This window comes from Loxodonta africana, chromosome 3 (assembly GCF_030014295.1).
Source record: "Loxodonta africana isolate mLoxAfr1 chromosome 3, mLoxAfr1.hap2, whole genome shotgun sequence".
In the NCBI taxonomy this organism is placed as follows: Eukaryota; Metazoa; Chordata; class Mammalia; order Proboscidea; family Elephantidae; genus Loxodonta; species Loxodonta africana.
Genome location: NC_087344.1, coordinates 69808010 through 69834280, shown reverse-complemented (window position 1 = coordinate 69834280; position 26271 = coordinate 69808010). Strand labels below are relative to the sequence as shown.

The 26271-nt window shown below is 43.5% G+C and overlaps 1 protein-coding gene across 1 annotated transcript in view; it reads left to right on the top strand.

Annotated features, from left to right (window-relative positions):
* The window catches only part of CSMD2 (CUB and Sushi multiple domains 2), a 797331-nt gene that overhangs the window by 152544 nt on the left and 618516 nt on the right, over window positions 1-26271 (top strand). The window contains 1 exon segment of the mRNA XM_064281672.1: window positions 8227-8339. Within this exon segment, the coding sequence (XP_064137742.1) occupies window positions 8227-8339 (113 nt within the window).

The following is a 26271-nucleotide window of genomic DNA, read 5'->3' as shown; positions in this document are numbered from 1 at the left end:
TTTCTCTGTCAGCTCTAGAGGAAGATTCCTTGTCATCAATCTTTCCCTGGTCAAGAAGCTTCTCAGGCATAGGGACCCTGGGTCCAAAGGACGTGCTCTGCTCCTGATGCTGCTTTCTTAGTAGTATGGGGTCCCCCTATTCTTCTATAGTCATTTATAGGTTTTTGTTTTATATTTAGGTCTTCGATCCATTTTGAATTAGTTTTTGTGTATGGTGTGAGGTATGGGTCCTGTTTCTTTTTTTTGCAGATGGACATCCAGTTTTGCCAGCACCATTTGTTAAAAAGACTGTCTTTTTCACATTTGTTGGACTTTGGGTCCTTGTTGAAGATCAGGTGACCATAGGTGGCTGGATTTACATCTGGATTCTCAATGCTGTTCCATTGGTCAATGTATCTGTCATTGTACCAGCACCAGACTATTTTGACTACCACAGCTGTATAATAGGTTCTGAAGTCAGGTAGTGGGAATCCTCCTGCTTTCTTCTTCTTCTTCTTTAGGAGTGCTTTACTTATTCGAGGCCTTTTCCCTTTCCATATAATGATTAGTTTTTCCATCTCTTTAAAGAATGTTGTTGATATCTGGATTGGGATTGCATCGTATTTGTAGATTGCTTTGGGTAGAATGGTCATTTTCACAATGTTGAGTCTACCTATCCATGAGCATGGTATGTTTTTCCATTTATGTAGATCTCTTTTGGTGTCTTGCAGTAGTGTTTTGTAGTTATCTTTATATAGGTCTTTTACATCCCTGGTTAGATTTATTCCTAAGTATTTTATTTTTTTAGGGGCTATTATAAACTGTATTGTTTTCCTGATTTCCTCTTCATCATTCTCTTTATTGGTGAATCCAACTGATTTTTGTGTGTTTATCTTGTATCCTCCTACTCTGCTGAATCTTTCTATTAGTTCCAGCAGTTTTCTTTTGGAGTCTTTTGGGTTTTCTATGTATTGTACCATATACGCAAATAGGACAGTTTTACTTCCTCATTACCAATTTGGATGCCCTTTATTTTTTTTTCTTGCCTTATTGCTCTAGCTAGGACTTCCAGCACAGTGTTAAGTAGGAGTGGTGATAAAGGGCATCCTTGTCTTGTTCCTGTTCTCAAGGGAAATGTTTTCAGCCTCTCTCCATTAAGAATGATGTTGGCTGTTGGTTTTGTATAAAAAAAAAAAAATTTTTTTTTTTTTTTATGGATGCCCTTTTTTTTTTTAATTATGTTGAGGAGTTTCCCTTCTATACCTATTTTATTGAGAGTTTTTATCAGGAATGGGTGTTGGACTTTGTCAAATGCCTTTTCTGCATCGATTGAGATGATTATGTGATTCTTTTCTTTCCTTTTATTTATATGGTGGATTATGTTGATTGATTTTCTAATGTTGAACCATGCTTGCATACCTTGTATGAATTCTACTTGGTCATGGTGTTTTTTTTTTTTTTGATATGTTGCTGAATTCCATTGGCTAGAATTTTTGCATCTATAAGTGAGAGATGGAAACCCTGGTGGCGTAGTGGTTAAGTGCTATAGCTGCTAACCAAAAGGTCGGCAGTTTGAATCCACCAGGCACTTCTTGGAAACTCTATGGGGGCAGTTCTACTCTGTCCTATAGGGTTGCTATGAGTCGGAATCAACTTGACAGCAACGGGCTTGGTTTTTTTTTTTGGAAGTGAGAGATATTGATCTGTGATTTTCTTTCTTTCTTTCTTTTTTTTTTTTTTTGGTGTGTGTTGTCTTTGCCTGGTTTTGGTATCAGGGTTATGCTGGCTTCATAGAATGAATTTGGAACTATCCCTTCTTTTTCTACATTCTTAAATAGTTGGAGTAGTACTGGTGCCATCTCTTCTCTGAATGTTTGGTAGAATTCTCCAGTGAAGACATCTGGGGCAGGGCTTTTTTTGTTGTTGCTAGAAGTTTTTGTTTTTTTTTTAAACTACCTTTTCAATCTCTTCTCTTGTTATGGGTCTGTTCAGATTTTCAACCTTGCTTTGTGTTAGTTTAGGCAGGTGATATGTTTCTAGAAATTTGTCTGTTTCCTCTAGGTTTTCAAATTTATTGGAGCATAGTTTTTTAGTTTTTCATAATATAGATTTTCATAGTTTTTATATTGTCATTTTGAGTTGGAATTGACTCAATGGGAATGCATGGTGGTATAGTTTTTCATAGTACTCTGTTCTGATCCTTTTTATTTCAATCTTATCTGTTGTAATGTCACTTCATTTTCATTTATTTGGGTTATTTGTGTCTTCTCCTGTTTTTCTTTTGTCAGTTTGGCCAATGGCTTGTTGATTTTGTTGATCCTTTCAAAGAACCCACTTTTTTTTATTTTTTCTATTCTCTATTTCATTTATTTCTGCTCTGATCTTTATTATTTCCTTTCTTCTGGTGGCTGTGGGCTTCTTCTGCTGTTCTCTTTCTATTTTTTTGAGTTGTATAACTATTGTTTTGATTTTATCCCTTTCTTCTTTTTTGATGTGTGTGTCTATTGCTATAAATTGACCTCTAAGCACTGCCTTTGCTGTGTCTGAAAGGTTTTGGTGTGATGTGTTTTCATTCTCGTTTGATTCTAGGAGTTTTTTGATTCCATGCTTGATTTCTTCTATCACCCAGGTTTTAAAGTAAGTGTTATTCAGTTTCCATGTTTTTTTTTTTTACCCCCCTTGCTCTTGTTATTAATTTCTACCTTGTTGGCCTTGTGATCAGAGAAGATACCTTGTATTATGTTTTGGATTTTGTTACAGGTTGCTTTGTGGCCTAAAATGTGGTCTATTCTGGAGAATAGTCCACACGCATTGGAAAAGAATGTGTACTTTTCTGCTGTTGGGTGAAGTGTTCTGTATAAGTCTATGAGGCCAAGTTGGTTGATTGTGGCCTTTAGATCTTGTGCATCTTTGTTGAGTTTCTTTCTAGATGTTCTGTCCTTTGCTGAGAGTGGTGTGTTGAAGCCTCCTACTGTTACTGTGGAACTGTCAATTTCTAAGTACCGTCAGAGTTTGTTTCGTGTATTTTTGAGCCTTGACATTGAATGTGTAGATATTTATTTTCATTTTGTCTTCATGGTGGATTGTCCCTTTGATCATTATATAATACCCTTCCTTGTCTTTTATGATGGGTTTTGTTTTAAAGTCTATTTCGTATGTGATTGGTGTTGTCACTGCTGCTCTTTTTTGGTTGCTGTGTTTGATATGTTATTTTTTTCTATCCTTTGATTTTTAATATATTTATGTCTTTGTTTCTAAGGTGTATCTCTTTTAGAGAGCATATTGATGGGTCCTATTTTTAATCCATTATGTCACTCTGTCTCTTTATGGGTGTATTTAAGCCATTTGTGTTCAGTGGGATTATTGATAGATGTGAGTTTATTGCTGTCATTTTGTAGGGTTTGTGTGTGTGTGTGTGCATGCGTATGTGTGTGTGGTGTTTACATTTTCTTTGTTCCTCTTACTCTCTTGTGCTGAATTCCTTTTGTTTGTGGATTTTTTTCATTTCTTTCATTTTTATAGATTTTGTGTTTATTGAGACTATGTTTTTCTTCTTTGATTTGATGAGTAGATTTGTGAACTTTCTTTGCGGTTACCCTGAAATTTAACCCTATCTTCCTGAGTTTAAACCAGTCTTTTATTACTTGATATCACCTTGACTTCCATTCCATTTGAAAGTTCTATACCTACACCATTTATTCCCTCTTTTATTGTTCTGATGTTGTTGTCATTTATAGATTGACCTCTCTGGTTCTCGGTAGTAAATCTTTTAGTTTTGTTTTATTCTTGGGAGTTCATTACTTAGGTTGGTATCTGGCTGATTCTCTCCTGTGTCCTAGATTCAGGTTGTTGTCTGATGTTATTGCTTCTTTAACCAAAGGATTCCCTTTGATAATTCTTGTAAATTTTGTTCGGTTTTTACATATTCCCTTCATTTATGTTTATCTGGAAATGTCCTAATTTTGCCATCATGTTGGAGTGAGAGTTTTCCCGGATATGTTATTCTTGGTTGGCATTTTTTTTCTTTCAAGGTTTTATATGTGTCATCCCATTGCCTTCTCTCCTGCATGGTTTCTGCTGAGTAATCAGATCTTAGTCCTATTGTTTCCCCTTTGTATGTGACTTTCCATTTTCCTGAGCTGCTCTCAGGATTCTTTCTTTGTCTTTGCTGTTAGTGAGTGTGATTATGATATGTCTTTGTGTTTCTTTTGGGGTCTATCCTATATGTGGTTCATTGAGCTTCTTGGATGGTTGGCTTTTAGTGTTTCATGATATTAGGGAAGTTTTCAGTTAGGAAATCTCTAATGATCTTCTCTGTGTTTTCGGTTTTCTCCCCCCATTTTGGAACTCTGGTCACACACAAATTTTTGTTTTCGATTGTATCCCATGTTGTTCTCAGGTTTTCTTCGTTCTTTTCACTGCTTTTTCCTCAAACAAAATGCTATCCAAAATTTTGTCTTTAATTTCACCAATCCTGTCTTCCATTGTTTCAAATTTGTTCGTAAAACTTTCCATTGCACTGTACATTTCTGAAATCTTGTTGTTTATCTTTTGGGTTTCTTATTGCTGTTTTTGTATGATTTCTAGTTGTTTGTTTATTTTGACACTTTGTTCCTGTATTATTGTCCTAAATTATTCCATTGATTTGTTGTGTTTTCTCTGATTTGTCTGTATTTTCCATGATTTTGTCTATTTCTCCCTTATTTTTGTCTGCATTTTCCTTCATCTCTTGGACAGCCCTGAATATTAGAGTTTTGAATTTCCTATCAGGTAGTTCCAGTGTGTTTTCTTCTACCAGAAGGTCATCTGGTGTTTTATTTTGGCCACTTTCTGGAACCATCCTGTCCTGTTTTTTTATATGTCTTTATATTGTCTCCTGTCTTTGAGACATTCAGGAATTATTTTCTTCATTTGTTGATGGTCAATTTGTTTCTTCCTGCTTTTTTGTTTTATTTGGTTATGTCTGGACAGTCTGGCTGGGCATACTTTGTCACTTGCTTGTCTGTGGGCACGATACTTCTCACCACCTTGTCCAGTTGGGCATGGTCAGTCTCTCAGCTGTGGTGCAGCAGGGTGGGTCCAGTGGGGGAGGAGGGGTAAGACAGGGTCATTTGTGGCATGTACTGGAGGCATCAGGGTGGGTCTGGGGGGCAGCGTACATCAGGGTCCATTGGTTTTCACCGGGTGGTGGTGCTCAGGGGTGCACTCTTATCATGTGGTGCAGATAGGCAGGAGGGAACGGAGAAGATGTGATGTGTGGCGCTAAGTGAGTGAGAGGTGAAAGAGAAAGAAGAGAGACAAAACAAAAAAGTACATAAAATGGTGGCACAGTAAGATTTAGTAGGTGGGGGCAGGTTAGATCTTGCAAGGTGTGTATTCCTGGCTCTCTAGCTGAGCGGTGTAGTTCAGCCTGTTGAAAAGGAGCATGGGTGGTGCATGGGCCTAGGTGGGCAGGAGAAAGGAAAGAAAATAAGAGAAAGAGAGAGAAGAAACAAACAAACAAAAAGCAACAAAAAAAAAATAAATATGGTGCTTGGGGAGGCAGTTGTTGGAGGCAGGTGGAATTGGGGTGGTAGTGTGCTAATGTCTCTCTCACCAGGCGACATGACAGGACCCTTCAGGAAAGGGTAGGGGCAGTGCAGGGCCTAGATGGGAATGAGAAGGAAGAGGGAGAAGGGGAAAGATGAAGAAAAATTAAAACTATGGTGCTGAGGGACTTGGCATTTAGGGGCAGCACAGACCTGTGGAGGCTGTGTCAGAGCCTTTCTAGTCGATGGGGGGGAGGGTGGCACACAAGGCTAGGTGGGTTGGAGAAAGGAAAGGAAAAAGGGAGAGAGAGAGAGAAGAAACGGCAACAGAAAAAAAAAAAAAGAAAAAATAACAGAAGCCAAACAAACAAAGAAATGGTGCTGAGGGAGCTTGCCAGTGGAAGTGACACAGACTCAGGAAGGCTGTGTGCCAGTGGCTCTCTAGCTGAGTGGTGTGGCACAGCCCATCAAGAAGGGGCAGGGATGACACATGGGTTTAACTGGGCATGAGAAGGGAAAGGAAGGAAGAGTGAGAGAGAAGAAACCAAAAAGAAAAGAAAAAAAATAGCACTGAGGGAGCCTCCAGGTGGGGTGGCACAGACCCAGGGAGGCCATGTGCCTGTGGCTCTCTAGCTGAGTAGTGTGGCACAGTTAATCAATAAGGGGAGGGTACAGCACATGGGTTTAGCTGGGTGGGAGAAAGGAAAGGGAGAAGGTGAAAGAGATGAAACAAACAAAAAAAGCCAAGAAACATTAACCTCAAAAAAAAAAAGAGTGGTGCTAAAGGAGCTGACTAGTGTGGGTGGGGCAGACCTGGATAGCAATAAGCTGGTGTCTCTCCAGCCTGGTGACCGTGGCCTGTTCTAAAGCGTCAGAGGCTGTGTAGAGGGAAGACGGGTGGGGTGTGGGAAGGCATGTATCCCTGGTTACCGAGTGCTCTATCTCCTGTTGGGAGCTCTGTGAAGTTGCCTTCTCGTACTCCCTGTCTGCCGTTCTTTGTGGCTGTTGTCCAAGATAGTGAATCCATGCCACATTAGCTAGTAGAGGACCTCCACTCCATAGCTCTCCTCCTTCTCTGTTCTCTGTTGGTTTATTATTCCGTTCGGTACTTGATCTAGTTCATTATCTCTTCATTTGATGCTTAGAGTTCCAGGATTGACATTTGTATCTGTTTTACTTAGTTTTTCAAGTCTTTGCGGTAGAGGGATGGCATGGTGCTTCTGTCTATAGCACCATGTTGGCTCTCCCTCTACACATAAATTTTTGGCCTGGGTGAAAAGTGTGTGTGAGGGAAAGAGATATCATATGGGGTGAGGTAGGGATCCTCCACTGGATGTTTTTATACCTGAAGAAAAGATGATCTTGAAACTTATTTGGTCACTCAATTTACAGTTTGATTACCTTTCCTCCTCTTTGAGTTGATTCCGAGTGAGCATGAATTCAGTAATATTAAGAGAGCAGAAAGTGCAAGAGTTTCATCTAGCACAGGACTTTTCACGATGGGCTTTAACAGACATCTGATTTAACTCGACTTAACCAAATACCTTCTCCATTGGACATCCTAATGGGCATCAAGGTGTTATAGCAGGGGGAGGTGTACAGAGGGGTCCGGGAGCACCACAGATACACCACACTACCTGAACACAGGGGTAAAGGTAAACCTTATATCCCCCCACCCAGATCCTGATCGGGTGGGGGCAGGGCTGAGCCTCAGAGAGATGAGAAAGCGCAAAGGTCAGTGGGAAACTGGATGCCTCACTACTACCTGTGTGCACAATCAGGCCTCCTGTGGGGACCACCATGCATGAAGGCCCAGAAGTGACAAATACCAAAAATGTGTTCCCAAGTGTTCAGTGAAAGCTTCATTATTTTATCTTTTTAACATTAGGAGAATCTTTTAAAAGTGAGTCTCTTGTGTTAAAGACAAATTTATCTCAGGTTCAGCAGTTCCTTCAGTTTCACCTCCATTTCTTTATCTTCACTTAAGTTCCAGAAAAGTATTTAAATTTAAACATTTTAATTTTAAAAGCATGTACAGTATTATCCCATTTGTATAAAATTCTTTCATTGAATACAATCCCATCCACTGATCTTTCCATCTCTGTGTGTGTCAAATGTCAAGAGTGATTCTTTCTTTCTAGAGTGTACTGGATTTTTTTTTTTTTTTTTGCTTTCTTTTTAAAATAATGAGCATGTATCATTTCTATAAAAGTGGTAAACATTCCTTTTGAAGAATAAAATCTGTGGTAAGAAAGCAGCCTGCTACTTAGAGTTGGATATATTTTCCTCAGTATGTGAATAAATATTGTTTATTTCCAATTATTACATGTAAATCTGTGGATACTTCTACCCAGAGCCTCAAAAGACCCCAGCCAGAAAGGGAGGAGAGAGGAGAAGAGGAGAAAAGTAAGGATAGACAAAAGAGGCAGGCCTCCAGGTCTGGGATTAGGCCCTGTTTTGGGGGAGTAGCCCTTCAGATTTCTGTAGCAGAAGACTGCTGATTTCCATCACCTCTGTGTGCAGATCACTTTGTCTTTGGACACCCTGTATGTGCCTGGAGTTAGACTTCTTACATATCCCTCCCTGTGCCTAAGTTAGCATCCAGTAGGTATTCAATAAATGCTTAATTGTGCATGCAGCAGGTGCTCAGTAAATGCACAACTGATATGAAGTTTCCCAAGGGGACTTTTCTTCTCAAATACATCTTTTTGTTTTTCAGACTCACAGGCTTTCAGCTGCCAGCCACCATCGTTAGTGCGGCCACCACTCTCTCTCTGCGCCTCATCAGTGACTACGCAGTCAGTGCCCAGGGCTTCCATGCCAGCTATGAAGGTAGGTGACCTGGAGCCTGAGGTGTGATGTTGTAATAGCCACAGGCAGGGCCGCACTGCTTTCAGCATCACTGACGCGCTTCTTCAGAATCAGAACTTGTGCTTCTCCCACCAAAGCTGGTTACTAGCCAGTAACTCAGTTACTTGAATTGTCCTTTCTGTGTCTCCAGGAAACAGAGAATTGAATTCAGAGTTCAGCTGCAGTAGTTTATCCTGAGGACCTGATAACATCTAGTTCTCTGTCCCTTTAACTGGTTTTGTTGTGTTTTTATTTTTTTTTTTTAATTCTGTTTTATATCAGGCTTAATTGTGTAAGGTACCTCAGCTTGTTTTTTGGAAGTAAGAGAGATATAAACCCTAAGTAAAAGACATAAAATAAGTAGCCGAAAAAATTTCTGCTTAATGTAGCCACTGCAAAGAGTCAGTTTTACATCATTCAGAGAAGAACAGTTTTTCCTTAATAGAATGGATTAGGGTTTCTTGGTTTGAGCTATGCAAATAACTTACACTTCTCTCAGCCTGTTTAAATATGATGTTGGCATTCAAATTAACACTAATATCTTCAGATTATACACTATTGTTATTATTAACTTTATTATGTTAGTTCAGAAGGTGGTACTTCTAGATCTGTCATTTCCCTGGGAAATTTGCATCTCATTAATAGGTAATTATGCTACTCTTGGCTAAGACGTGCACTGCTATTTTGTGTTGAAATCATTAATAGGCATATTTTAAGACTGTTAATGATAATTAATAACAGTAATGACATAACACCCTTGTAAAGGATGCCAGTTATTAGAAAGGTTTCTTTCTCTTGCTTTTGTTCAAGAACTTAAAGAATAAGTGATACTTTCTTGAATGAAGCTATAGGAAAATTGAGATAGATACTGTACTACCTTTTTCTTGGCCAGGAGTATATCAGGGGAGGTGAGCAGGTTCTACCTCCTACCTCCTTGGCAAAAATTACCCCTGATGGCAGGGGAATGGAGAAAGGTAGTTCAATGCTTCAATCTGATTACATGAGGGCACTGAAGATGGCCTCAGTTGTCTTTAACTGAGAGTTCCTGAGAAGGCTCCATGTGCCTTTAACTGAGGGCATCTGACATAACCTCAGTTACCTTTAATTGAGGGCTCCTGACAAAGACCTACCTGTCTTTAAAGTGAGGACTCCTCAGATAGCCCAACTTCTTTTAGAGAAAAGATCAGCTCTTCCAAATATCAAGTTGGTGATCTTGGTCATCTTGGCTGTATCTTTACCTGGTCCTGAACCTAAACTAATGCTTTCCAAGCTTAAGCTACAACCTTCTTACTAAGAGAGACCTTTCAGAAGTTTCTTAAAGTCTCTCAGGCCATTATAGCTCTGTCCATGATATGTTGGCATTGGATGGAAGGAGGGTGGGCTAAGTCAACAAGGAGAGGCCTGCAGAGATTCTTGGAGAGCCTGACACATAGAGGGCCCTCCTGGTGTCTTTAGTCAGCAATCCTATGGACTTGTCTGAGACCGAACCTTCCATAAAGCTTTCGAAAAAAAGTGTTACATTGATCCCTAGCTACGGCGCGTCCCTCAGGAAACAGTGCCGATTTGAGGCAGAGCAGATTTGAGGGCACATTCTGTAGAGTCCTTTTACTTTTATTTTTTTTATCGTGCTTTAAGTGAAAGTTTACAAATCAATTTGGTCTTCTCATACAAAAATTTATGTACACCTTGCTCTGTACTCCTAGTTGCTTTCCCCCTAATGAGACAGCACACTCCTCCTCTCCACCCTGTATTCCCTGTGTCCATTCAGCCAGCTCCTGTCCCCCTCTACCTTCTCTTTTCCCCTCCAGACAGGAGCTGCCCACATAGTCTCATGTGTCTACTTGAGCCAAGAAGCTCACTCCTCACCAGCATCATTTTCTGTCTTATAGTCCAGTCCAATCCCTGTCTGAAAAGTTGGCTTTGGGAATGGTTCTAGTTTTGGGCTAACGGAAGGTCTGGGGACCATGACTTCCAAGATAGCTCTAGTCTCAGTCAGACCGTATAGAGTCCTCTTAAAACAGAGGTTCTAGCCTGGAATTAATGGGCAAGAGTCGATTTTTAAGCATCAGAAGGTCTGTGAATGGCCTGAAATTACAGACAAAATTCTGTGTATGAGGGCATGTATATATTTTTTTTCCTATGGAGGGTTTAGAGCAGGGGTTAGCAAACTATGGCCCTCTGGCCAAATCCAACCAACAGCTTGTTTTTGTAAATAAAGTTTTTATTGAAACATAACCACACCCATTTGTTTACATATTATTAATGGCTGCTTTCATGAACTACAACTGCAGAGTTGAATAACTGTAACAGATCATATGGCCTGCATAACCTGAACTATTTACTATCTGGCCCTTTATTGAAAAAGTTTTCAAGCCCCTGGTCTAGAGTTGTGCCATCCAGCATAGTAGCCATTAACCACATATTTAAATGAATTAAAATGAAATAAAATTTAAAATTCAGTTCCTCAGTCATATTTGCTAAATATCAAGCCAATAGCCATATGTAGCTAGTGGCTACCATATTGGACAGCAGAGATGTAGAATATTTCCATCATTTTAGAAGTTTCTGCTGAACAGCACTGAACTAGAGCTTTCGTGAGATTCACAAGGAAGGTCTGTGATTTAAAAGAGTTTACAGAATGTTGTTGTTTGTTACCTTTGTCGACTCCAACTCATGGTGACCCCATGTGTGCAGAGTAGAATGGCTCCATAGGGTTTTCAAGGCTGTGACCTTTTGGAAGCAGATCATCAGGCCTGTTTTCTGAGGTGCCTCTGGGTGAGTTCAAACCGCCAACCTTTCGACCTTAGGATAAAATAAAGGCTGATGGGTCCCTTTTCTTACCTGCCTGGCACAGGTGAGGCAGCCTAGACATGAGAATGCACAGAATTCTGTATCAGGACCAATGGGACAGAAGGAAGGCGTGTCCCCCTAGCCATGTAATGGCATCAGGTCTCTAAGTCATAGGTGCTAAGAGAAACAAGTCCAGAGTGACCTGACCTTATATGGTTAGCCTCGCTGAGTCCTCTTCTTCTGTGCCAGGCCTTGGCCTTGCCTGCACAGACAAGCCCTGACCCTGATGCAGACGGGTAGCTGTAGCTGAGTGAGTCCTTGTACAGTCACCCATGCAGAGTTTCTGCACACTTCACAGTATGTGCGCCTGGCTGTCTTTGGAGTGCACAGCAAAGTGGGTCACAGCTGTCTGTGCTAACGAGGGAGTCAGGCATGGGTAAGCCCAGGCAGTCACCAAACCCTATTGGTTTGGCTCGGGAATGGCTTATGGGGCAATTTGTGCATCTGGAAAAGTGTGAGTTGCACCCACTTTTGGAGCACCAAAAGTGGAAGGGCAAGGGGTAAAGGTGGGAGTAGCCAGTAGGAGACAGCTCCTGCTATGAATATACCTACATCCTCTATGCATCCACAGTGGTGGTCATGGTCCTCTGTATCACAGGGCTCTTCAACAAGAGGCTGGATAAGCCTATACTTGGGGATTTACTCATCAACACTAGCTTTTTGGGCTTGTAAATGACTGACTGGGTGACCTTGGCATATGTTTAAGCTCTGGGCCTCACTGAAGGGTGGTAGGATCTAGCAGTGAAAAGAACCCTATGAAAATGGGGCTCTCAGAGAAGGAGGTCGACCCCCTCCTTCCATTGGAAAGTTTACTTTAGGCAGTTGTGCTGGACAACAAGCAGACAGACAGGCTCCAGAGGAGAAAGCCCCCCCTGCCAGCCCAGACTTGTCCCCAGTCAGGACAGCTCCCTTACATTCTCGAGTCTGGAGGCCACTATCTCCATTTCACAGTGGCATCAGGGCCCTGCTCTCTGTAGTTCCCCTTGTCTGACACTCTTGAATATCTGCTATCAAAGCAAGTTTGATCCTCCTCCGCCCTCATCCAGAGTGTGAGAAGTACAGATAAGGAACAGAACTGCTGGTAGGGATTCGAGAAAAAGGTGAAGTCAGGTGAAGAGTGTCAGCTCACGGCTGCTGCTGCTGCAACGGGAAGATCAAAAAGGCCAGTTGTCAAACCTGAGATGACAGGAGGTGCTTGAGTTGTAATCCCCGGGGACAAGAGCATGAGCTGCAGCTGGCGGTGGACAAGAAGGAAGGGGATCAGCTTGTATTAAGCACTGACTGTGTGCCAGGCACTCTACATACATTTTCTCATTTAATCCCCACAACGACCTTGTGGACAGACACTATTATCCCCGTCTTACACATGTAGAGCCGGGGCTCGGGGTGGGGGGTTTGGTGTTCAGGTTAAGGCTACTCGATGGCCAGGAGTCTTTTTTAAAATTTTTTGTTATTGTGGTAGATATATATATATATAACAAAACATTTGCCATTTCAACATTTTTTACATGTACAACTCAGTGGCATTAATTACGTCACCACGTTGCAATTTCAAATGCTTTTATAGCCTTTAATAAAAGTTCAGTGCCCCGTAAGCAGTAACCCGTCTTTCTGCCTCCCACCTACCCCTGGTAGTCACTAATAAACTCACGTCTCTATAAAACCAGTTACCTAGCTGCTGTGAAGCTGACTCTGACTCATGTCGACCCCACGTATGTCAGAGTAGGACTGTGATCCATCGGGTTTTCAATGGCTGAGTTTTCAGAAGTAGATTGCCAGGCCTTTCTTCAGAGGTGTCTCTGAGCAGATTTGAACCTTCAAGCTTTCAGTTAGCAGCCAGGTGCATTAACTATTTGCACGACCCAGGAACTCCTTGGTCTCTCTATATTTGCCTATTCTAGATAGTTCATATAAGTGGAATCAAATGATATGTGTCCTTTTAAGACTTCATTTCTGTTTATGGCTGGGTAATATTCCATTGTATGGATATACCACATTTTGTTTATCTGTTCCTTTGTTGGTCAACAGGTGGATTATTTCCACCTTTTCTGGCTATTTTAAATAGTGCTGCAATGAACCTTGGTGTACAAGTATTTGCTTGCATTCCTGCTTTCAGTTCTTTTGGATACATACCTAGGAGTGGAATTGTTGGATTATACGGTAATTCGATGTTTAATTTGTTCAGAAACTGATGACTGGGAGTTTTAATGTGGTTTTTCTGGCACAAAGACTATAGTTTTGCCCTGCTCTACGTTCCCTGCAAAACACGTAGAGTGAGGCAGAGGCTGGTGGCTCCATTTCATGGGCAAAGAGTCTGGAGCCAGTCAGAGGCAGGGCAGGACATAGGAAGCCTGTCTAGGGCTTCAGTGCCCCTCCAAGCTGTGCTGGCTCATCCCATGGAGGCAGCAAGACAGATTTTTCAGAGCTTCCCATCCAGGGCTGCCAGATAAAATATAGGATGCCCAGTTAATTTGAATTTCAAACTATGACTAATTTTTAATATAAGTATGTACCATGCAATATTTTGGGAAACCCTGGTGGTGTAGTGGTTGAGAGCTACGGCTGCTAACCAAAACGTTGGCAGTTCGAATCTACCAGGGGCTAGTTGAAAACTCTATGGGGCAGTTCTACTCTGTCCCGTGGGGTTGTTATAAGTCGCAATCGGCTCAGCGGCAATGGCAATAGGTTTGGCTTTAGTTTTGATGCAATATTTGGTATATACTTATACTAAAAACTGATTCATTGTCATAGTTTCTTAGTGCTGCTATAACAGAAATACCATAAGTGGATGGCTTTAACAAAAAGAAATTTATTTTCTCACCGTTTGGGAGGCTAGAAGTCCGAATTCAGGCTCTGGGTCTAGGGGAAGGCTCCCGCTCTGTCAGCTCTGGGAAAAATTCTTGTCTCAGCTTCTGTAGCTGACCATCCTTTGAGTTCCTGGGCTTCTAGACTGGTTTGCCTCCCTGGTCTTCAGATAGTGTGGGCCATCCCCGTGTCTGCTTTCTTCTGTGCCTAATCTGCTTTTTTGTATTCCAAAAGTGATTGGCTTAAGACACTTGGCCTTGCTAACATAACAAAGAAAGTCCTATTCCCAAGTGGCATTACAGCCACAGGTACATATTTCTGGGGGACACAATTCAAGCCATAACATTGTTTATCTGAACACATTTATTTGGGAGTAGTCCTGTATTTTTATTTGTTTAATCTGGCAACCCTATTCTCAGCACTGAATCAGAAAATATGCCCTCGGCAGCCTGCATCCCATTTACCTCCTCCTTGTCCTTGCCCCCAGATCTGTCCTGGTCTTGCTTTGCCTGGCTGGGGCACCTGCCAGCCACTGAGGGCCTAGCTGCCCCTCTGCCATTTCAATGCGTGTTCATTTGGACATGTCTCCACATATACACACATGTGCACACAATGGCCCATGTGTGCTTAGGACTCTGCTGTACGGGCAGTTCTGTAATCTGGTTAATGAGGCTGACGTCTTCCTGAGTTGTAAAAGCAGCCCTGCTTTTGTCCTTTCTAATGACTATCAATGAAGGAGCCATTGTGGTTTGAACAAGGATATTCTTCACCGAAAATGTACACAGAAGATGATTGGCTAAATAGTTGTGACTTGAGCATACCACAGTTATTTAACCAATCATCTTCTGAGGACATTTAGCTGGAGAACATCCTTGTACATTCAGTTTATACTCTCACCTAATTATCTTCTTAGAATAAATTCTTGGAAGTGCAATTGCTGAGTCAAAAAGTGTGTAGCCTTTACGTGTTGATACATAGTTCCAGGGTGTCTTTAGAAAGGTTATACTAAGGTACATTGCCACCAAGTGTGCGCAAGAGGGCCCACTCCCTCCCCTCCACCTTCCCTACATTGCATTTTGGTGCATTTTAAATCCATTTCCTTTATTAAAATGGGTGAGAAGTGAAATCTCACTTGTTGTTCGGATTTGCATCTCTTTGATCGCAGGTAAGGTTGAGCCCCAGTCTTCACTTACTGGCCGTTTGGAGGTCATTTGTAAACTGCCTGTGTCTGCCTACTTCTCCGCTGGGATGCTAGTACTTTTCTTATCTTTTTTTTGTAGGTGGTTTTTTTTGTATATTTAGGATATTAACATGATGGGTTTCCTTTCGATGTGCAGCAATTTTCATTTTTATGCTGCTAATTTTAAATTTTAATTATTTGATTTTTTCTTTTATGATGTCTGCCTTTGGTGCCATGCTCAGATAGGCCTTCTCCATGCCAAGATCAGATAAATATTTATTTAAGTGTCCATCTTATACTTTGAGGGTTTTAGTGTTTCCTTTTCAAATCTCTTTGGAATTCAGTTGTTTGTCTTGGTTCTGTGATTCCCTTTCTGTCTCTGACTCTCTAATGCCCAAGCTGTGTGTGTGTGTGTGTGTGTGTGCGTGCGTGTGCATGTGTGTGTGTGTGCCAGTCTGTCTCTCTCTTTGGGTGTGTGTAAGTCTGTGTGTTACTTCCTCAATTTGCCCCTGGGGTGCCTCTCCCTGAGGTTTCTAGACTGGCAGCTGTTTGGACATTATTTCTGCCGCCTCAACCCCCAGGCTTCCCACCCTTCCCACACTGAGTGGAACATAAACAATTGTTATAAGCAGATCAGAAATGTTAATTAGGGAAGAGTCCCTGCAGGTCTTTAATGCCTAATCCTGGTTGTACCTTTGCATTTTTGCAGCATTAATCCTGGGCAGTCACTCTGACACTGTCGTGACTACAGCTGCTTTGAATGCCGGGTCTCAGTCTCTCAGCTATAATAGCCTAGATGTCAAAACAGGCATTTCTCTGTCGAGCTAAGCCTAACTGCAAAATAAAGAAGGCTTACTTAAAAATTAGACAAAGACAAAATAAACCTGTTGCCATCAAGTCCATTCCGACTCATAGGAATCCCTATAGAATGGAGTAGAACTATCCCATAGAGTTTCCAAGGAGCACCTGGTAGATTTGAACTGCTAAGCATTTGGTTAGCAGCCGTAGCATTTAACCACTACTTAGGATGACTCCGTTCCATTTATTAACTCCACATAGAAGCTGGGATGAGAGAGCCTTATTCTTGCACACTGTCTGGTAACCATAAAGGAAGAGTTGGTGGCATAGCATAGTGATTATGACCTCAGGTCCTGGGCTCAGATATCCCTGGAATCAAATCCCATTTCTGTCACTCACTTGCTGTGTGGCCTTGGGCAAGTCGCTTTCTGTCTCTGAGCCCCAGCCTCAAGATTTGTGAAATCAGAGCAAGAATAATACTTACTTCCTAGAGCTGTTGTAAAGATAAGACAACATACGAGGCATGTGATGTTCTCAGTACGGGACCTGGCAAATTGTCTGTGCTCTGTAAATGTCAGCTAATTAATTAAGCCACCCTCATCCTAGCCTTACTTGACTGGAATTATTTTAGGAAATGGAAGAAAAGGTACATCAGCTTCATAGGTCAAGATTCCAGCCCCATCCCAGGCCTCCCTCCCCTCCACCACTCCAGAATTTACATAAAATCCTCAATTCAGTTGTTCATGGTGTGTCTGTTCTTACAAGGCGGTGACTTCTTTGGGCTAGGAGCAGAGTGTTCTCCATGTCCGTGAGCCTGTCAGATAGGGATGAGGTCTCGGGCCATCACCTAGTGGATTGGAGCTTATGAGACCAAGGCCAGAGACTCTCAGTCTTTTCATGAACCTCTTTTCCTACCACAGATACTGGCTTTGGAGCTAAGGATCCTAATAAGAAGTCCAGTGGGCCTGAGACATTTGGCGTCATGGGCTTGGCTGAGAATCTGATGAAAGCTGTGACTTTTCCCAGACACACACACACACACACACACACACACTCATACACACTCAAATCCACACAAGTTTCCATGTAAGTCAGTGAGAATCACAGATGCCCTTAAGCCCATCTATGAGCCCTGTTGTGGATTGAATTGTATCCGCCCAAAATATGTGTTGGAATCCTAACCCCTATACCTGTGGATATAATCCCATTTGGGAATAGGGTTTCCCTTGTTAAGTTAAGGAGGCCATATCAGTGTAGGGTGTGTCTTAAACCTAATAGATTCTGAGATATGAAAAGAGCAGACTGGGCATAGAAGCAAGCAGGCACAAATGAAGGAAAAGTAAATGCCATGTAGAGATCTCCAGGGAACCAAGGAACGTCAGCTAGAGAAGCTGAGACAAGGATTTTCCCCCAGAGGAGACACAGAGAGAGCCTTCTCCTAGAGCCAGTGCCCTGAATTCAGACTCCTAGCCTCCTAAACTGTGAGGAAACAAAGTTCTGTTCGTTAAAACCACCTGCTTGTATTTCTGTTACATCAGCATTAGCTAACTAAACAAACCACTAGTCCACCTGAAAAACAGCCTGTATCCCACATAAAGCTGGTGGTAGAGGTTCATTCTTCCATTTGTTGAGCTAATATTTATTGAGTGCCTACTGTGTGCAGACTCTGTGCTCATGCCGTGCTAGCACATGCCTCCCTGAGTTGTCATTCAAGCCTGACTTCACAGTCACAGAGTGCACCCTCTGCCCCATCCATCCACCTCCCAAAGGGGAACAGAACGAAGGAGGGGGAAGAAATATTCAATTTTGTGTTGCTTCTGAAAAAGCACCTCAGTGGGCCTTTGTTACCAATGGAGGGACAGTAATGTCATCTCTGCCTCAGGACCACAGCACCTTGAAACAGGCTGAGACAGACACATCTGTGAGAGACAGACAGATGAAAATGGAACTCCCTGTTGTTGCTGTACCCGGAAAGACAGGTGAGAAGCCAGCTTCCGGAAAATATGCTTTCACAGCTTTTGGAGGTGGAAGCGGGGTTGAAGGTGATCGTGCCACGGCACACAGATGGAAATTGGGGTCCTGAGATGGCAGTGGAACCCAGCGCTTTGGCGAAATGGGCCCTTCCTGCTTTTATGCCATCCCATAATTAGACCTGCTGATTCTCCTCTTCCAGCCTCAGTCTCTCAGACAATTTACTCATTCTGAAAGAGTTCCCCAATTCCAGGGCATTATGCAGACATCTCAAAATTGGGCTAATGGAAGCTATTTGATAATATATATACTGAATATGCAATTTGCACCACTTGGGCCGCTGCGGGCCAGAACAGCAGGCCTGCCCAGGCCTCCTCGGGGGTGGAGGTGGTGAATGTCCATTTCCTCTGCCCGGGATGGACAGCGCGTGCTTCCTGGGTGAACCTGCTCCATTTCCAGTGGCTCTGCCTTGGGAGTTGGAGAACACTGGCTTTAATCAGCACTGTGGAGTAGCAAATTAATACATAGAGATGTGGCATTTGAGACGAATTGGGCAGCACTTCTCAATAAATGGGGAATCAGGGTGAATTTCATATCACATTCTCAATAATCCAACAAACAGTTCGTCATGCATAGTGATATTTCCCCCTTTGGGGGAAGAGTATTAACATAGCTTTAAGATGAAATTACACCAAACTCTAGTTCCCGACCCTCCTCAGGTCACAGTGTCAGAAGACAATGATGAGGGCAGAAGGAACATTTTTAGGCAGCTGGATTGCCTTCGGGTGAGCTGGATGTCACTTTATTTCTCTGTCCCTGTTTGTCCATCCGTCCATCCATTCGTCCCTCCATCTATCCACCCATCCATCCATCCATCCACCTATCCATTCATGCATTCAACAAATATTTGTTGAACATCTAGTCTGTGCCAGGTCCCATGGTAGACCTAGAGGGTACAAGGATGAATAAGAAGTGGCCCCTAGTTTCAAGGAGCTCTGAGACCTGAAAAATTGGGAAGGAATGGGTAAGAGCGCAGGTATGGGAGTCAGAAAGACCTGGGTTCAAACTGAGGCTCCCCTGTGTACTAGCTGCAGGACCTTGGGTAAATCTTCCAACCTCTTTGGACTAGTTTTTCAGCAAAACAGAAACCATAATGCCCACTTCAGTGAGTTGTAATGAGACTTAAAAGAGTTAATACATGGAAAATGCCTGGCACAGAGTAGGTAATCAATAAATATCAATTCTTCTACCTTATGGAAAATGGGGCCTTTGATGGCTCAGTGGTAGAATTGTCACCTTCCATGCAAGAGACCCTGGTTTGATTCTTGGCCAGTGTATCTCATGCTCAGCCACCACCTGTCTGTCTGTTGAGACTTGCGTGTTGTTGTGATGCTGAACGGGTTTCAGCGGAGCTTCCAGACTAAGATGGACTGGGAAGAAAGCCCTGGTGATCGATTTCTGAAAATCAGCCAGTGAAAACCTTACAGATCACAATTGTCCAATCCTTGATTGATCGTGAGGATGGGACAGGACTGAGCAGCATTTCATTTTGTTGTGCCTGGGGTTGCCATGAGCTGGGGGCAACTCAAAAGCAGCTAACAACATCAACAACAATCACATGGAGAAGATTGCCCTCATGCCTGTCCGGGTCTCTGCAGCTCAAGGCCCAGCTCTGCCGTGTACCCCCTGTGTGACCCTGGGCAAGGTACCGAACCTCTCCATTGCCTTCTTTGTAAAAGAGGGTAACTCCCTCTTCCTTTAAAGGTGGTCGTGAGCATTAGTGGTAAGGCATTGAAAGCACCAAGCACAGCATTTGGCACATAGTAGATGTCCAGTAAAAAGTAGCTATTATAACAGGGCATGGTATGTTTTGTGGGAGTGAAAACAAACAAAAACCTTTCTCTTGCCAAAACCTTTGGCCAAGCCTTATGGCTCTCCAAGGGCAAGAACCGTCACCAACTTTTTGGTTCTTCTGCCACCATGACACCTTAGTTGGGGGCCTGCACATAGTAGAACCAAACCAAACCCATTGACATCCAGTCAATTCCAACTCATAGCAACCCTATAAGACAGAGTAGAACTGCCCCATAGGGTTTCCAAGGAACAGCTGGTAGATTCGAACTGCTGACCTTTTGGTTAGCAGCCAAGCCATAATGGCTGTGCTTGCCTCTCCTGACCTGGATCCATCTGAGGGGACACAGCCCTGTGAGCATATGGCTTAGTGAATGGGGTGCAGGCTGGGTGTTAGTCTGGCCACCCTTTTTTTAGTACCAGCCTACCTCGGGGTCCTTTTTTAAGTGCCCAACCTGAATAACTACCTGGCAGTCCTGCTTTTGAGCCTTCCTTTTGTAGGCTCTAGTTGCTGAAAACCCTGGTGGTGTAGTGGTTAAGTGCTACAGCTGCTAACCAAAGGGTCAGCTGTTCGAATCCGCCAGGCGCTCCTTGGATACTCTATGGGGCAGTTTTACTCTGTCCTGTAGGGTCACTATGAGTCGGAATTGACTCGATGGCACTGGGTCTGGGTTAGTTGCTGGTTGCCCAGCAAGACATCCAGAGAATCATTAGCTGCATGGATCATAAAGATCTCAGAGAGCTCTCACTTAAATTGTTCTAATTGCTTTCAGAATGGAGTCCAAACTCTACCTGGCCATCAAAATGCTGAGCGCCGGCCCACCACCACCTGCCTCCCCTCGACTTCAGACACACTGGACTCGATTAGGTCGTCAGATACCCCATACTCTGTCTCCTCTCTTATCCTTCAGGCAGGCTGAGTCCCCTTTCTCCTGAACCTTCCCTCCTCACCCTGCTCCACCTCTGCCACCCTTCTTCCCCCAGCTATTTATCCTTCCAGTCTCTGCTTAAACTACATCAGGGAGGCCACCCTTGGTGTGCAACACGGCCATCATATCCTCCCTTAGCTTCCCGTACTTCTCTCATCACTTGCACCCCTCGTGGTTCCTTGTCGGCCTTCCTCACGCCCGTATGTGCTTCCTGACGGCCAGAATAAGCAGTAAAGGACCAAGGCTACGAGCTGATGGTCTGGAGGAAGAGTTGACTCCCAATTCACCCAGCTAGTAGCCAGCCATGTGACATTGAGCGAGTCACTTAACCTTCTCTGACCTCGCCCTCCTATGAATAAGGACAATAATAATAATAATTCCCACTTCTTGGGATTGTTGCTGGAAAGGAACAAGCTGATGCATGTCAATTGTTCCTAACAGTGCCTGGCATGGAAATAATAAATACTCAAAAATATACATTGTGAACAATTATGATCACTCTTCACAGCTGTGCCTAGTCCAGGGTCTGACATATAGTAGATGCTCAATAAATATTGATTAAATAAGTGAGTGAATAAGTGATCATCTCACCCAATGTAAAAGACCCAGACAAGGAAAGTGATTTGCTCAAGAAACCTGGTACCATATTTCACTGAACCTAAGATGCCCTCAATTGTAAGCAGCAGCTATTTTATGTGCCACTGAGAAAGAAAAAAGTGGTGCCAATTAAACTATGACATGCCATCCATTGTAAACACAACCCAATTTCAGAGAGATTAAATATGAAAAAGTGCACCCAAGAACCTATGAAATATGGTAACTGCTTAATTGCTTTTGATCAACCCCTCAGCCTCAGTTTGGCATGGCCTCGTCATTCTGACCCCTCTCTGACACGGCGCTCTCTGACAGTCCTGACCTCCTCCTTTTCAGCATTCAGGTGGAGGCTCTCTGCCTGTGGGATCACCTCTTAATTTATTCTCTCCTCTCCAAGTCTCATTACTTCTCAATTTTCTGCGTTGAACTCTATTTAACACCTATTAGCACAGGTCTTCAACTGATAAATGCCCCCTTTCACAGGAGGCAGCAGGATGCCCCACTCTTGACCCTCCTTCCCATATCTATACCCAAGGCGCCCGAGCCCATAGACCCACGCATGGCTCGCTCAGGACCAATGCCAACTCTCCCCAGCCCCTCCAGCACTGGGCTCTGTGGTCGCTTCTGTAGAGCTCCATAGCTCCAAGGAACACTGTTAGTTATCTAGTGCTGCTATAACAAAAGCACCACAAAGAGTGGCTTTAGTGAACAGAAATTTATTTTCTCATGGTTTGGGAGGCTAGAAGTATGACTTCAGGGCACTGGCTCGTCCTAGGGGAAGACTCTCTCTGTTTACTCTGGGGAAAGTCCTTGTCTTTTCTAGGTTCTCTTCCTTAATTGGAAACCGTGGTGGCATAGTGGTTAAGTGCTACTGCTGCTAACCAAAAGGTCAGCAGTTGGAATCCACCAGGCGCTCCTTGAAAACTCTATGGGGCAGTTCTACTCTGTCCTCTAGGGTCCTGTGAGTTGGAATCCATTTGATGGCAGTGGGTTTGGTTTCTTTTTTTTTGGCTTCCTTGGTTCCTTGGTGATTTCCATGTGGCATCGGTCGTTCTTCATTTTTGCTTGCTCCCCTCTGTGCCTAGTCTGCTCTTTGTGTACCTCAAAAGTGATTAGTTGAAGACACACTGTACTGATAAGGCCTCATTAATATCACAGAGAAAACCCTATTCCCAAATGAGATTACATCCATTTAGGATTTAGGATTTACAACACGTATTTTTTTGGAGGATACACTTTAATCAATAACAGATCCTAAATGTGATTTCTCCTGTTTGGATGGAAGGTGGGCCAGCCAGCCTTCAACCACTGCCCTGGTAGTGACTGTAGCTGGACATACCCATGTTCCTCCTGAGGACCTAGGTCAGGTGACCCCATCAGAGCCCCCACCCCTGACCAGCCCTGGCTCCCCGGTTCAGGGGATGCATGCCCTTCTGTCACCTCTTCCTTATCTTCCAACCCATGAGCCAAGCACTAGTGGGAGAGGGTGCCTCCAAAGAGAAGGATCAAATTAAATATTCCAACCCACCTCTTCCCATTAATTGATAATTTGGGGGTGATTAGCCACTGTTTTAGATTATTCTTTCCAGCCCTTCCTTCATTAGTGTGGATAATTGAGGGTTGAACCCATTGACATTTCACTTTAACAGCAGGAGAGAAAAGCATTTACTCAGCGCGTTCCAAACCAACCAAACCTACTGCTCTCGATTCCAACTCATAGCCACCCTGTAGGACAGAGGAGAACTGTCCCATAGGGTTTTCAAGGCTGTAAATCTTTACGGAAGCAGACTGCCACATCTTTCTCCCATGGAGTGGCTGGTGGGTTGAAACCACCCACCTTTTGGTTAGCAGCCAAGTGCTTAACCACTGCACCGCCAGGGCTCTTTGCTCACTGCATTAGGTGGGAGATTCTGACTTGAGACTTGGCAGTAGATAGATTATATCTCTGTCCTTTCCCTTTCAGTCTCATTGAAAAACAGGTTTTTCACAGGTCTTGGACCCTCATACAAGCTGGCAAGATCCATAAGCCCAGGGCCCCTGAGATGAAGAAATCAATGAAACCAGTGGTCACCAGGCACCTTCTACACACCCAGCAATACAATGGATTTTGCAGACACCGCCACATCACCACCTCTGAGCAAGGCCTTGTTGTTACTGTTGTTAGCTGCTATCTAGTCAGCTATCAACTCATGGCAACCCCACGTACAATGGAACGAAATGCTGCCCAGTTCTGCACATTCCCATCACTGGCTGTGGATTGGACCGTTGTGAGCCATAGGAATTTCACTGACTGATTTTCAGAAGTAGATCACAGGACCTTCTTCCTAGTCTGTTTTAGTCTATAAGGTGTGCAGAAACTTGTTCAGCATCATAGCAACAGGCAAGCTCCCACTGACAGATGGGTGGTGGCTGTGGTCGAGGTACATTAGTTGGGAATGGAACCTGGGTCTCCTGCATGGAAGACAAGAATGCTACCACTGAACCACCATTGCTCTCTGAGCAGGGCCTTAGGGTCTCCATTTTACAGATGAGGAAACTGAGGCTCAGGGAGGTTAGTTACCTTGCCTGAGGTTACACAGTAAGCAGGGGTCATCCACAGTTTGGAAATCAGTCTGGTTCCAAAGATTACGCACTCTCCACAATGTGCTGCCTCTCAAAATAAGTCCACACAATTTTCCATTCCTGCCCCTTCCACCCCTCCCAACCCTCCTGCTGGCCGCAGGAGGGGCAGGCAAGCCAGCAGCATGGAGCCTGCAGTCTCCAGTGCTGGCCTTGGGAAGACAGCATTGCAGCTCCTGTCTTGTGGATGATTGCTTTCTTTTCTTGCTCTGCAACCCTTCGTTCCTCTGCTCCTCCCTCAAGGCCTTTATTCAGCCATATTTTAAGAGAAAAACAGACTGGGCTTGGTAATGCATTAAATTACCAGGAGTTAGTCTTGTGAAGTGGAGGAGGCAGAAGAGTGGCAAGCCAAGCACGTTTCAGCCTCAGGGCCTTCATACCTTCTGTTCCTTCTGCCTGCATCACTCTCCCCCAATGGCCCCGTAGTTTTCTGCTTCGCCCAGGTCTCTGCTCAGATATCAGCTTATCAGAAAGGCCTTTCCTGACCACACTATATAACATAGCACCCCCTCATCACTCCCTGTCACCCTGACATGTGATACAATTTTTTTATTTGCTTATTGTCTGGCTCCTCCACCAGAATATGAGCTTCCTGGGGTCAAGGGTTTTGTCTTTTTTGTGTTGTTGTTGTTGTTCTTTGCTGAATTCTCAGCAATTAGAACAAGTCCTGTCACGTGGTAAACCAGTTGCCTTCAAGTCAGTTTTGACTCATGGTGACCCCATGTGTGTCAGAGAACTGTGCTCCTTAAGGTTTTCAATGGCTGTATCTTCTGGAAGTAGATTGCCAGGCCTTTCTTCTGAGTAGCCTCTGGGTGAATTCAAACCTCTAACCTTTCAGTAAGTACCCAAGTGCTTAACCACACACACCACCCATGAACTCACATGGTATGTGCTTAATAAATATTTATTGAATAAATGAAAGAATAAAATCCAAGCCCAGAAGAAAGGAAGAGCAGAGGTATTAGAGCAACTGTCAGAAATACCACAGGTGGAAGTGTAGCTTGCTTGTGGGAAGGGGGATTGGCAGGAGCTGAGCTGGAGGGAGGCTGAGGGGCCAGCAAAAATGCAAGACGTTGGAGGCCACCAGAATGAGACACGACTCTATGCTCAGAGTGGGGCCATCACTGAAGGGCTTTGGGCAGGGAAGTGACACTGTGAGACTTGTGCTTTACAGAGGGCGAGCAGAACAGGGCAGACCAGAGGTCAGGGACCAGTTGCTGGCTGGGGCTGTCGTCCAGCATGGAACATGCCTGGACCCTCCCCAGTGCTGGGGGGGTGCCACAACAAGGGGAGACCAGCTGTGGGGCTCCTGCCACTGCCCCCACATTCCCTGGGTGGGTGGATATCTAAGCTGCTGGCACAGAATGAGTGCCCTCTGTCTGGAGCAGCATGGCTTTCACAGTCACTTTAACAAGAATATTTATAATATTCTTGTTTATTCTACCGACATCATGGTGTGACTGTAACTGATTGAACAAGCTCACCTTAAGAGTCCCGATGAGTAGATGAATGTTCAGGTGCTGGGGTCTCTAGCTGTAAGTGATATGGATGAAGTCCTAGAGATCACACTTGGAAATTTTGCAGAGGATTCAGAACAGGGAGGAAAAGCAAATGCATTGGAAGGTGACGATTATAAGGATGATAATGAAAGCTAGCATTTCTTGAGCTCAGACCAAGTGCCAGGAACTCTTCTAAGTGCCCTAGATGTATTAACATTTAATCCTAACAGTAACCCTCTGAGGTAGGCACTATTATTATCCCCATTTTACAGATAAGGCACAGAGAGTTTGAGTAACTTGCCTTGAGGTCAAACAGCAACTAAGAAGTTGAATGTGGGTTTGAACCCAGGCAGTTTGTGCAGTTCCACTTCAGCCTACAAAAATGATTTCACACGGCTCGGACTATTTGATCAAAATAAAGTATCCCACTATAAAAGGAAGCAATGTCAAGGTTTGTATTTAAGTTGGAAGAATCTTACAAAGGAGGACAATGCACTAATCTGACTGTATTGAAATGTAAAGTTCTGTACAATAAAAGCCATTTAAAATTAAAAGAAAAGCAACTGACTGTGGAATAACGTTACACCAAATATGGCAGCAAAGGGTTAATCTCTGTATTCTATAATGAGCTCAGGGCCTGGGTGGCACAAGCAGTTTGCTTACCTAAAGGTTAGAAGTTGAAACCCACCGAGTGGCTCCACAGAAGAAAGGCCTGGCAAACTGCTTCCATAAAGATTGTTGTTGTTGTTGTTAGATGCCATCTAGTTGATTTTGACCCATTATGACACTATATGACAGAGTAGTACTGCCCCATAGGA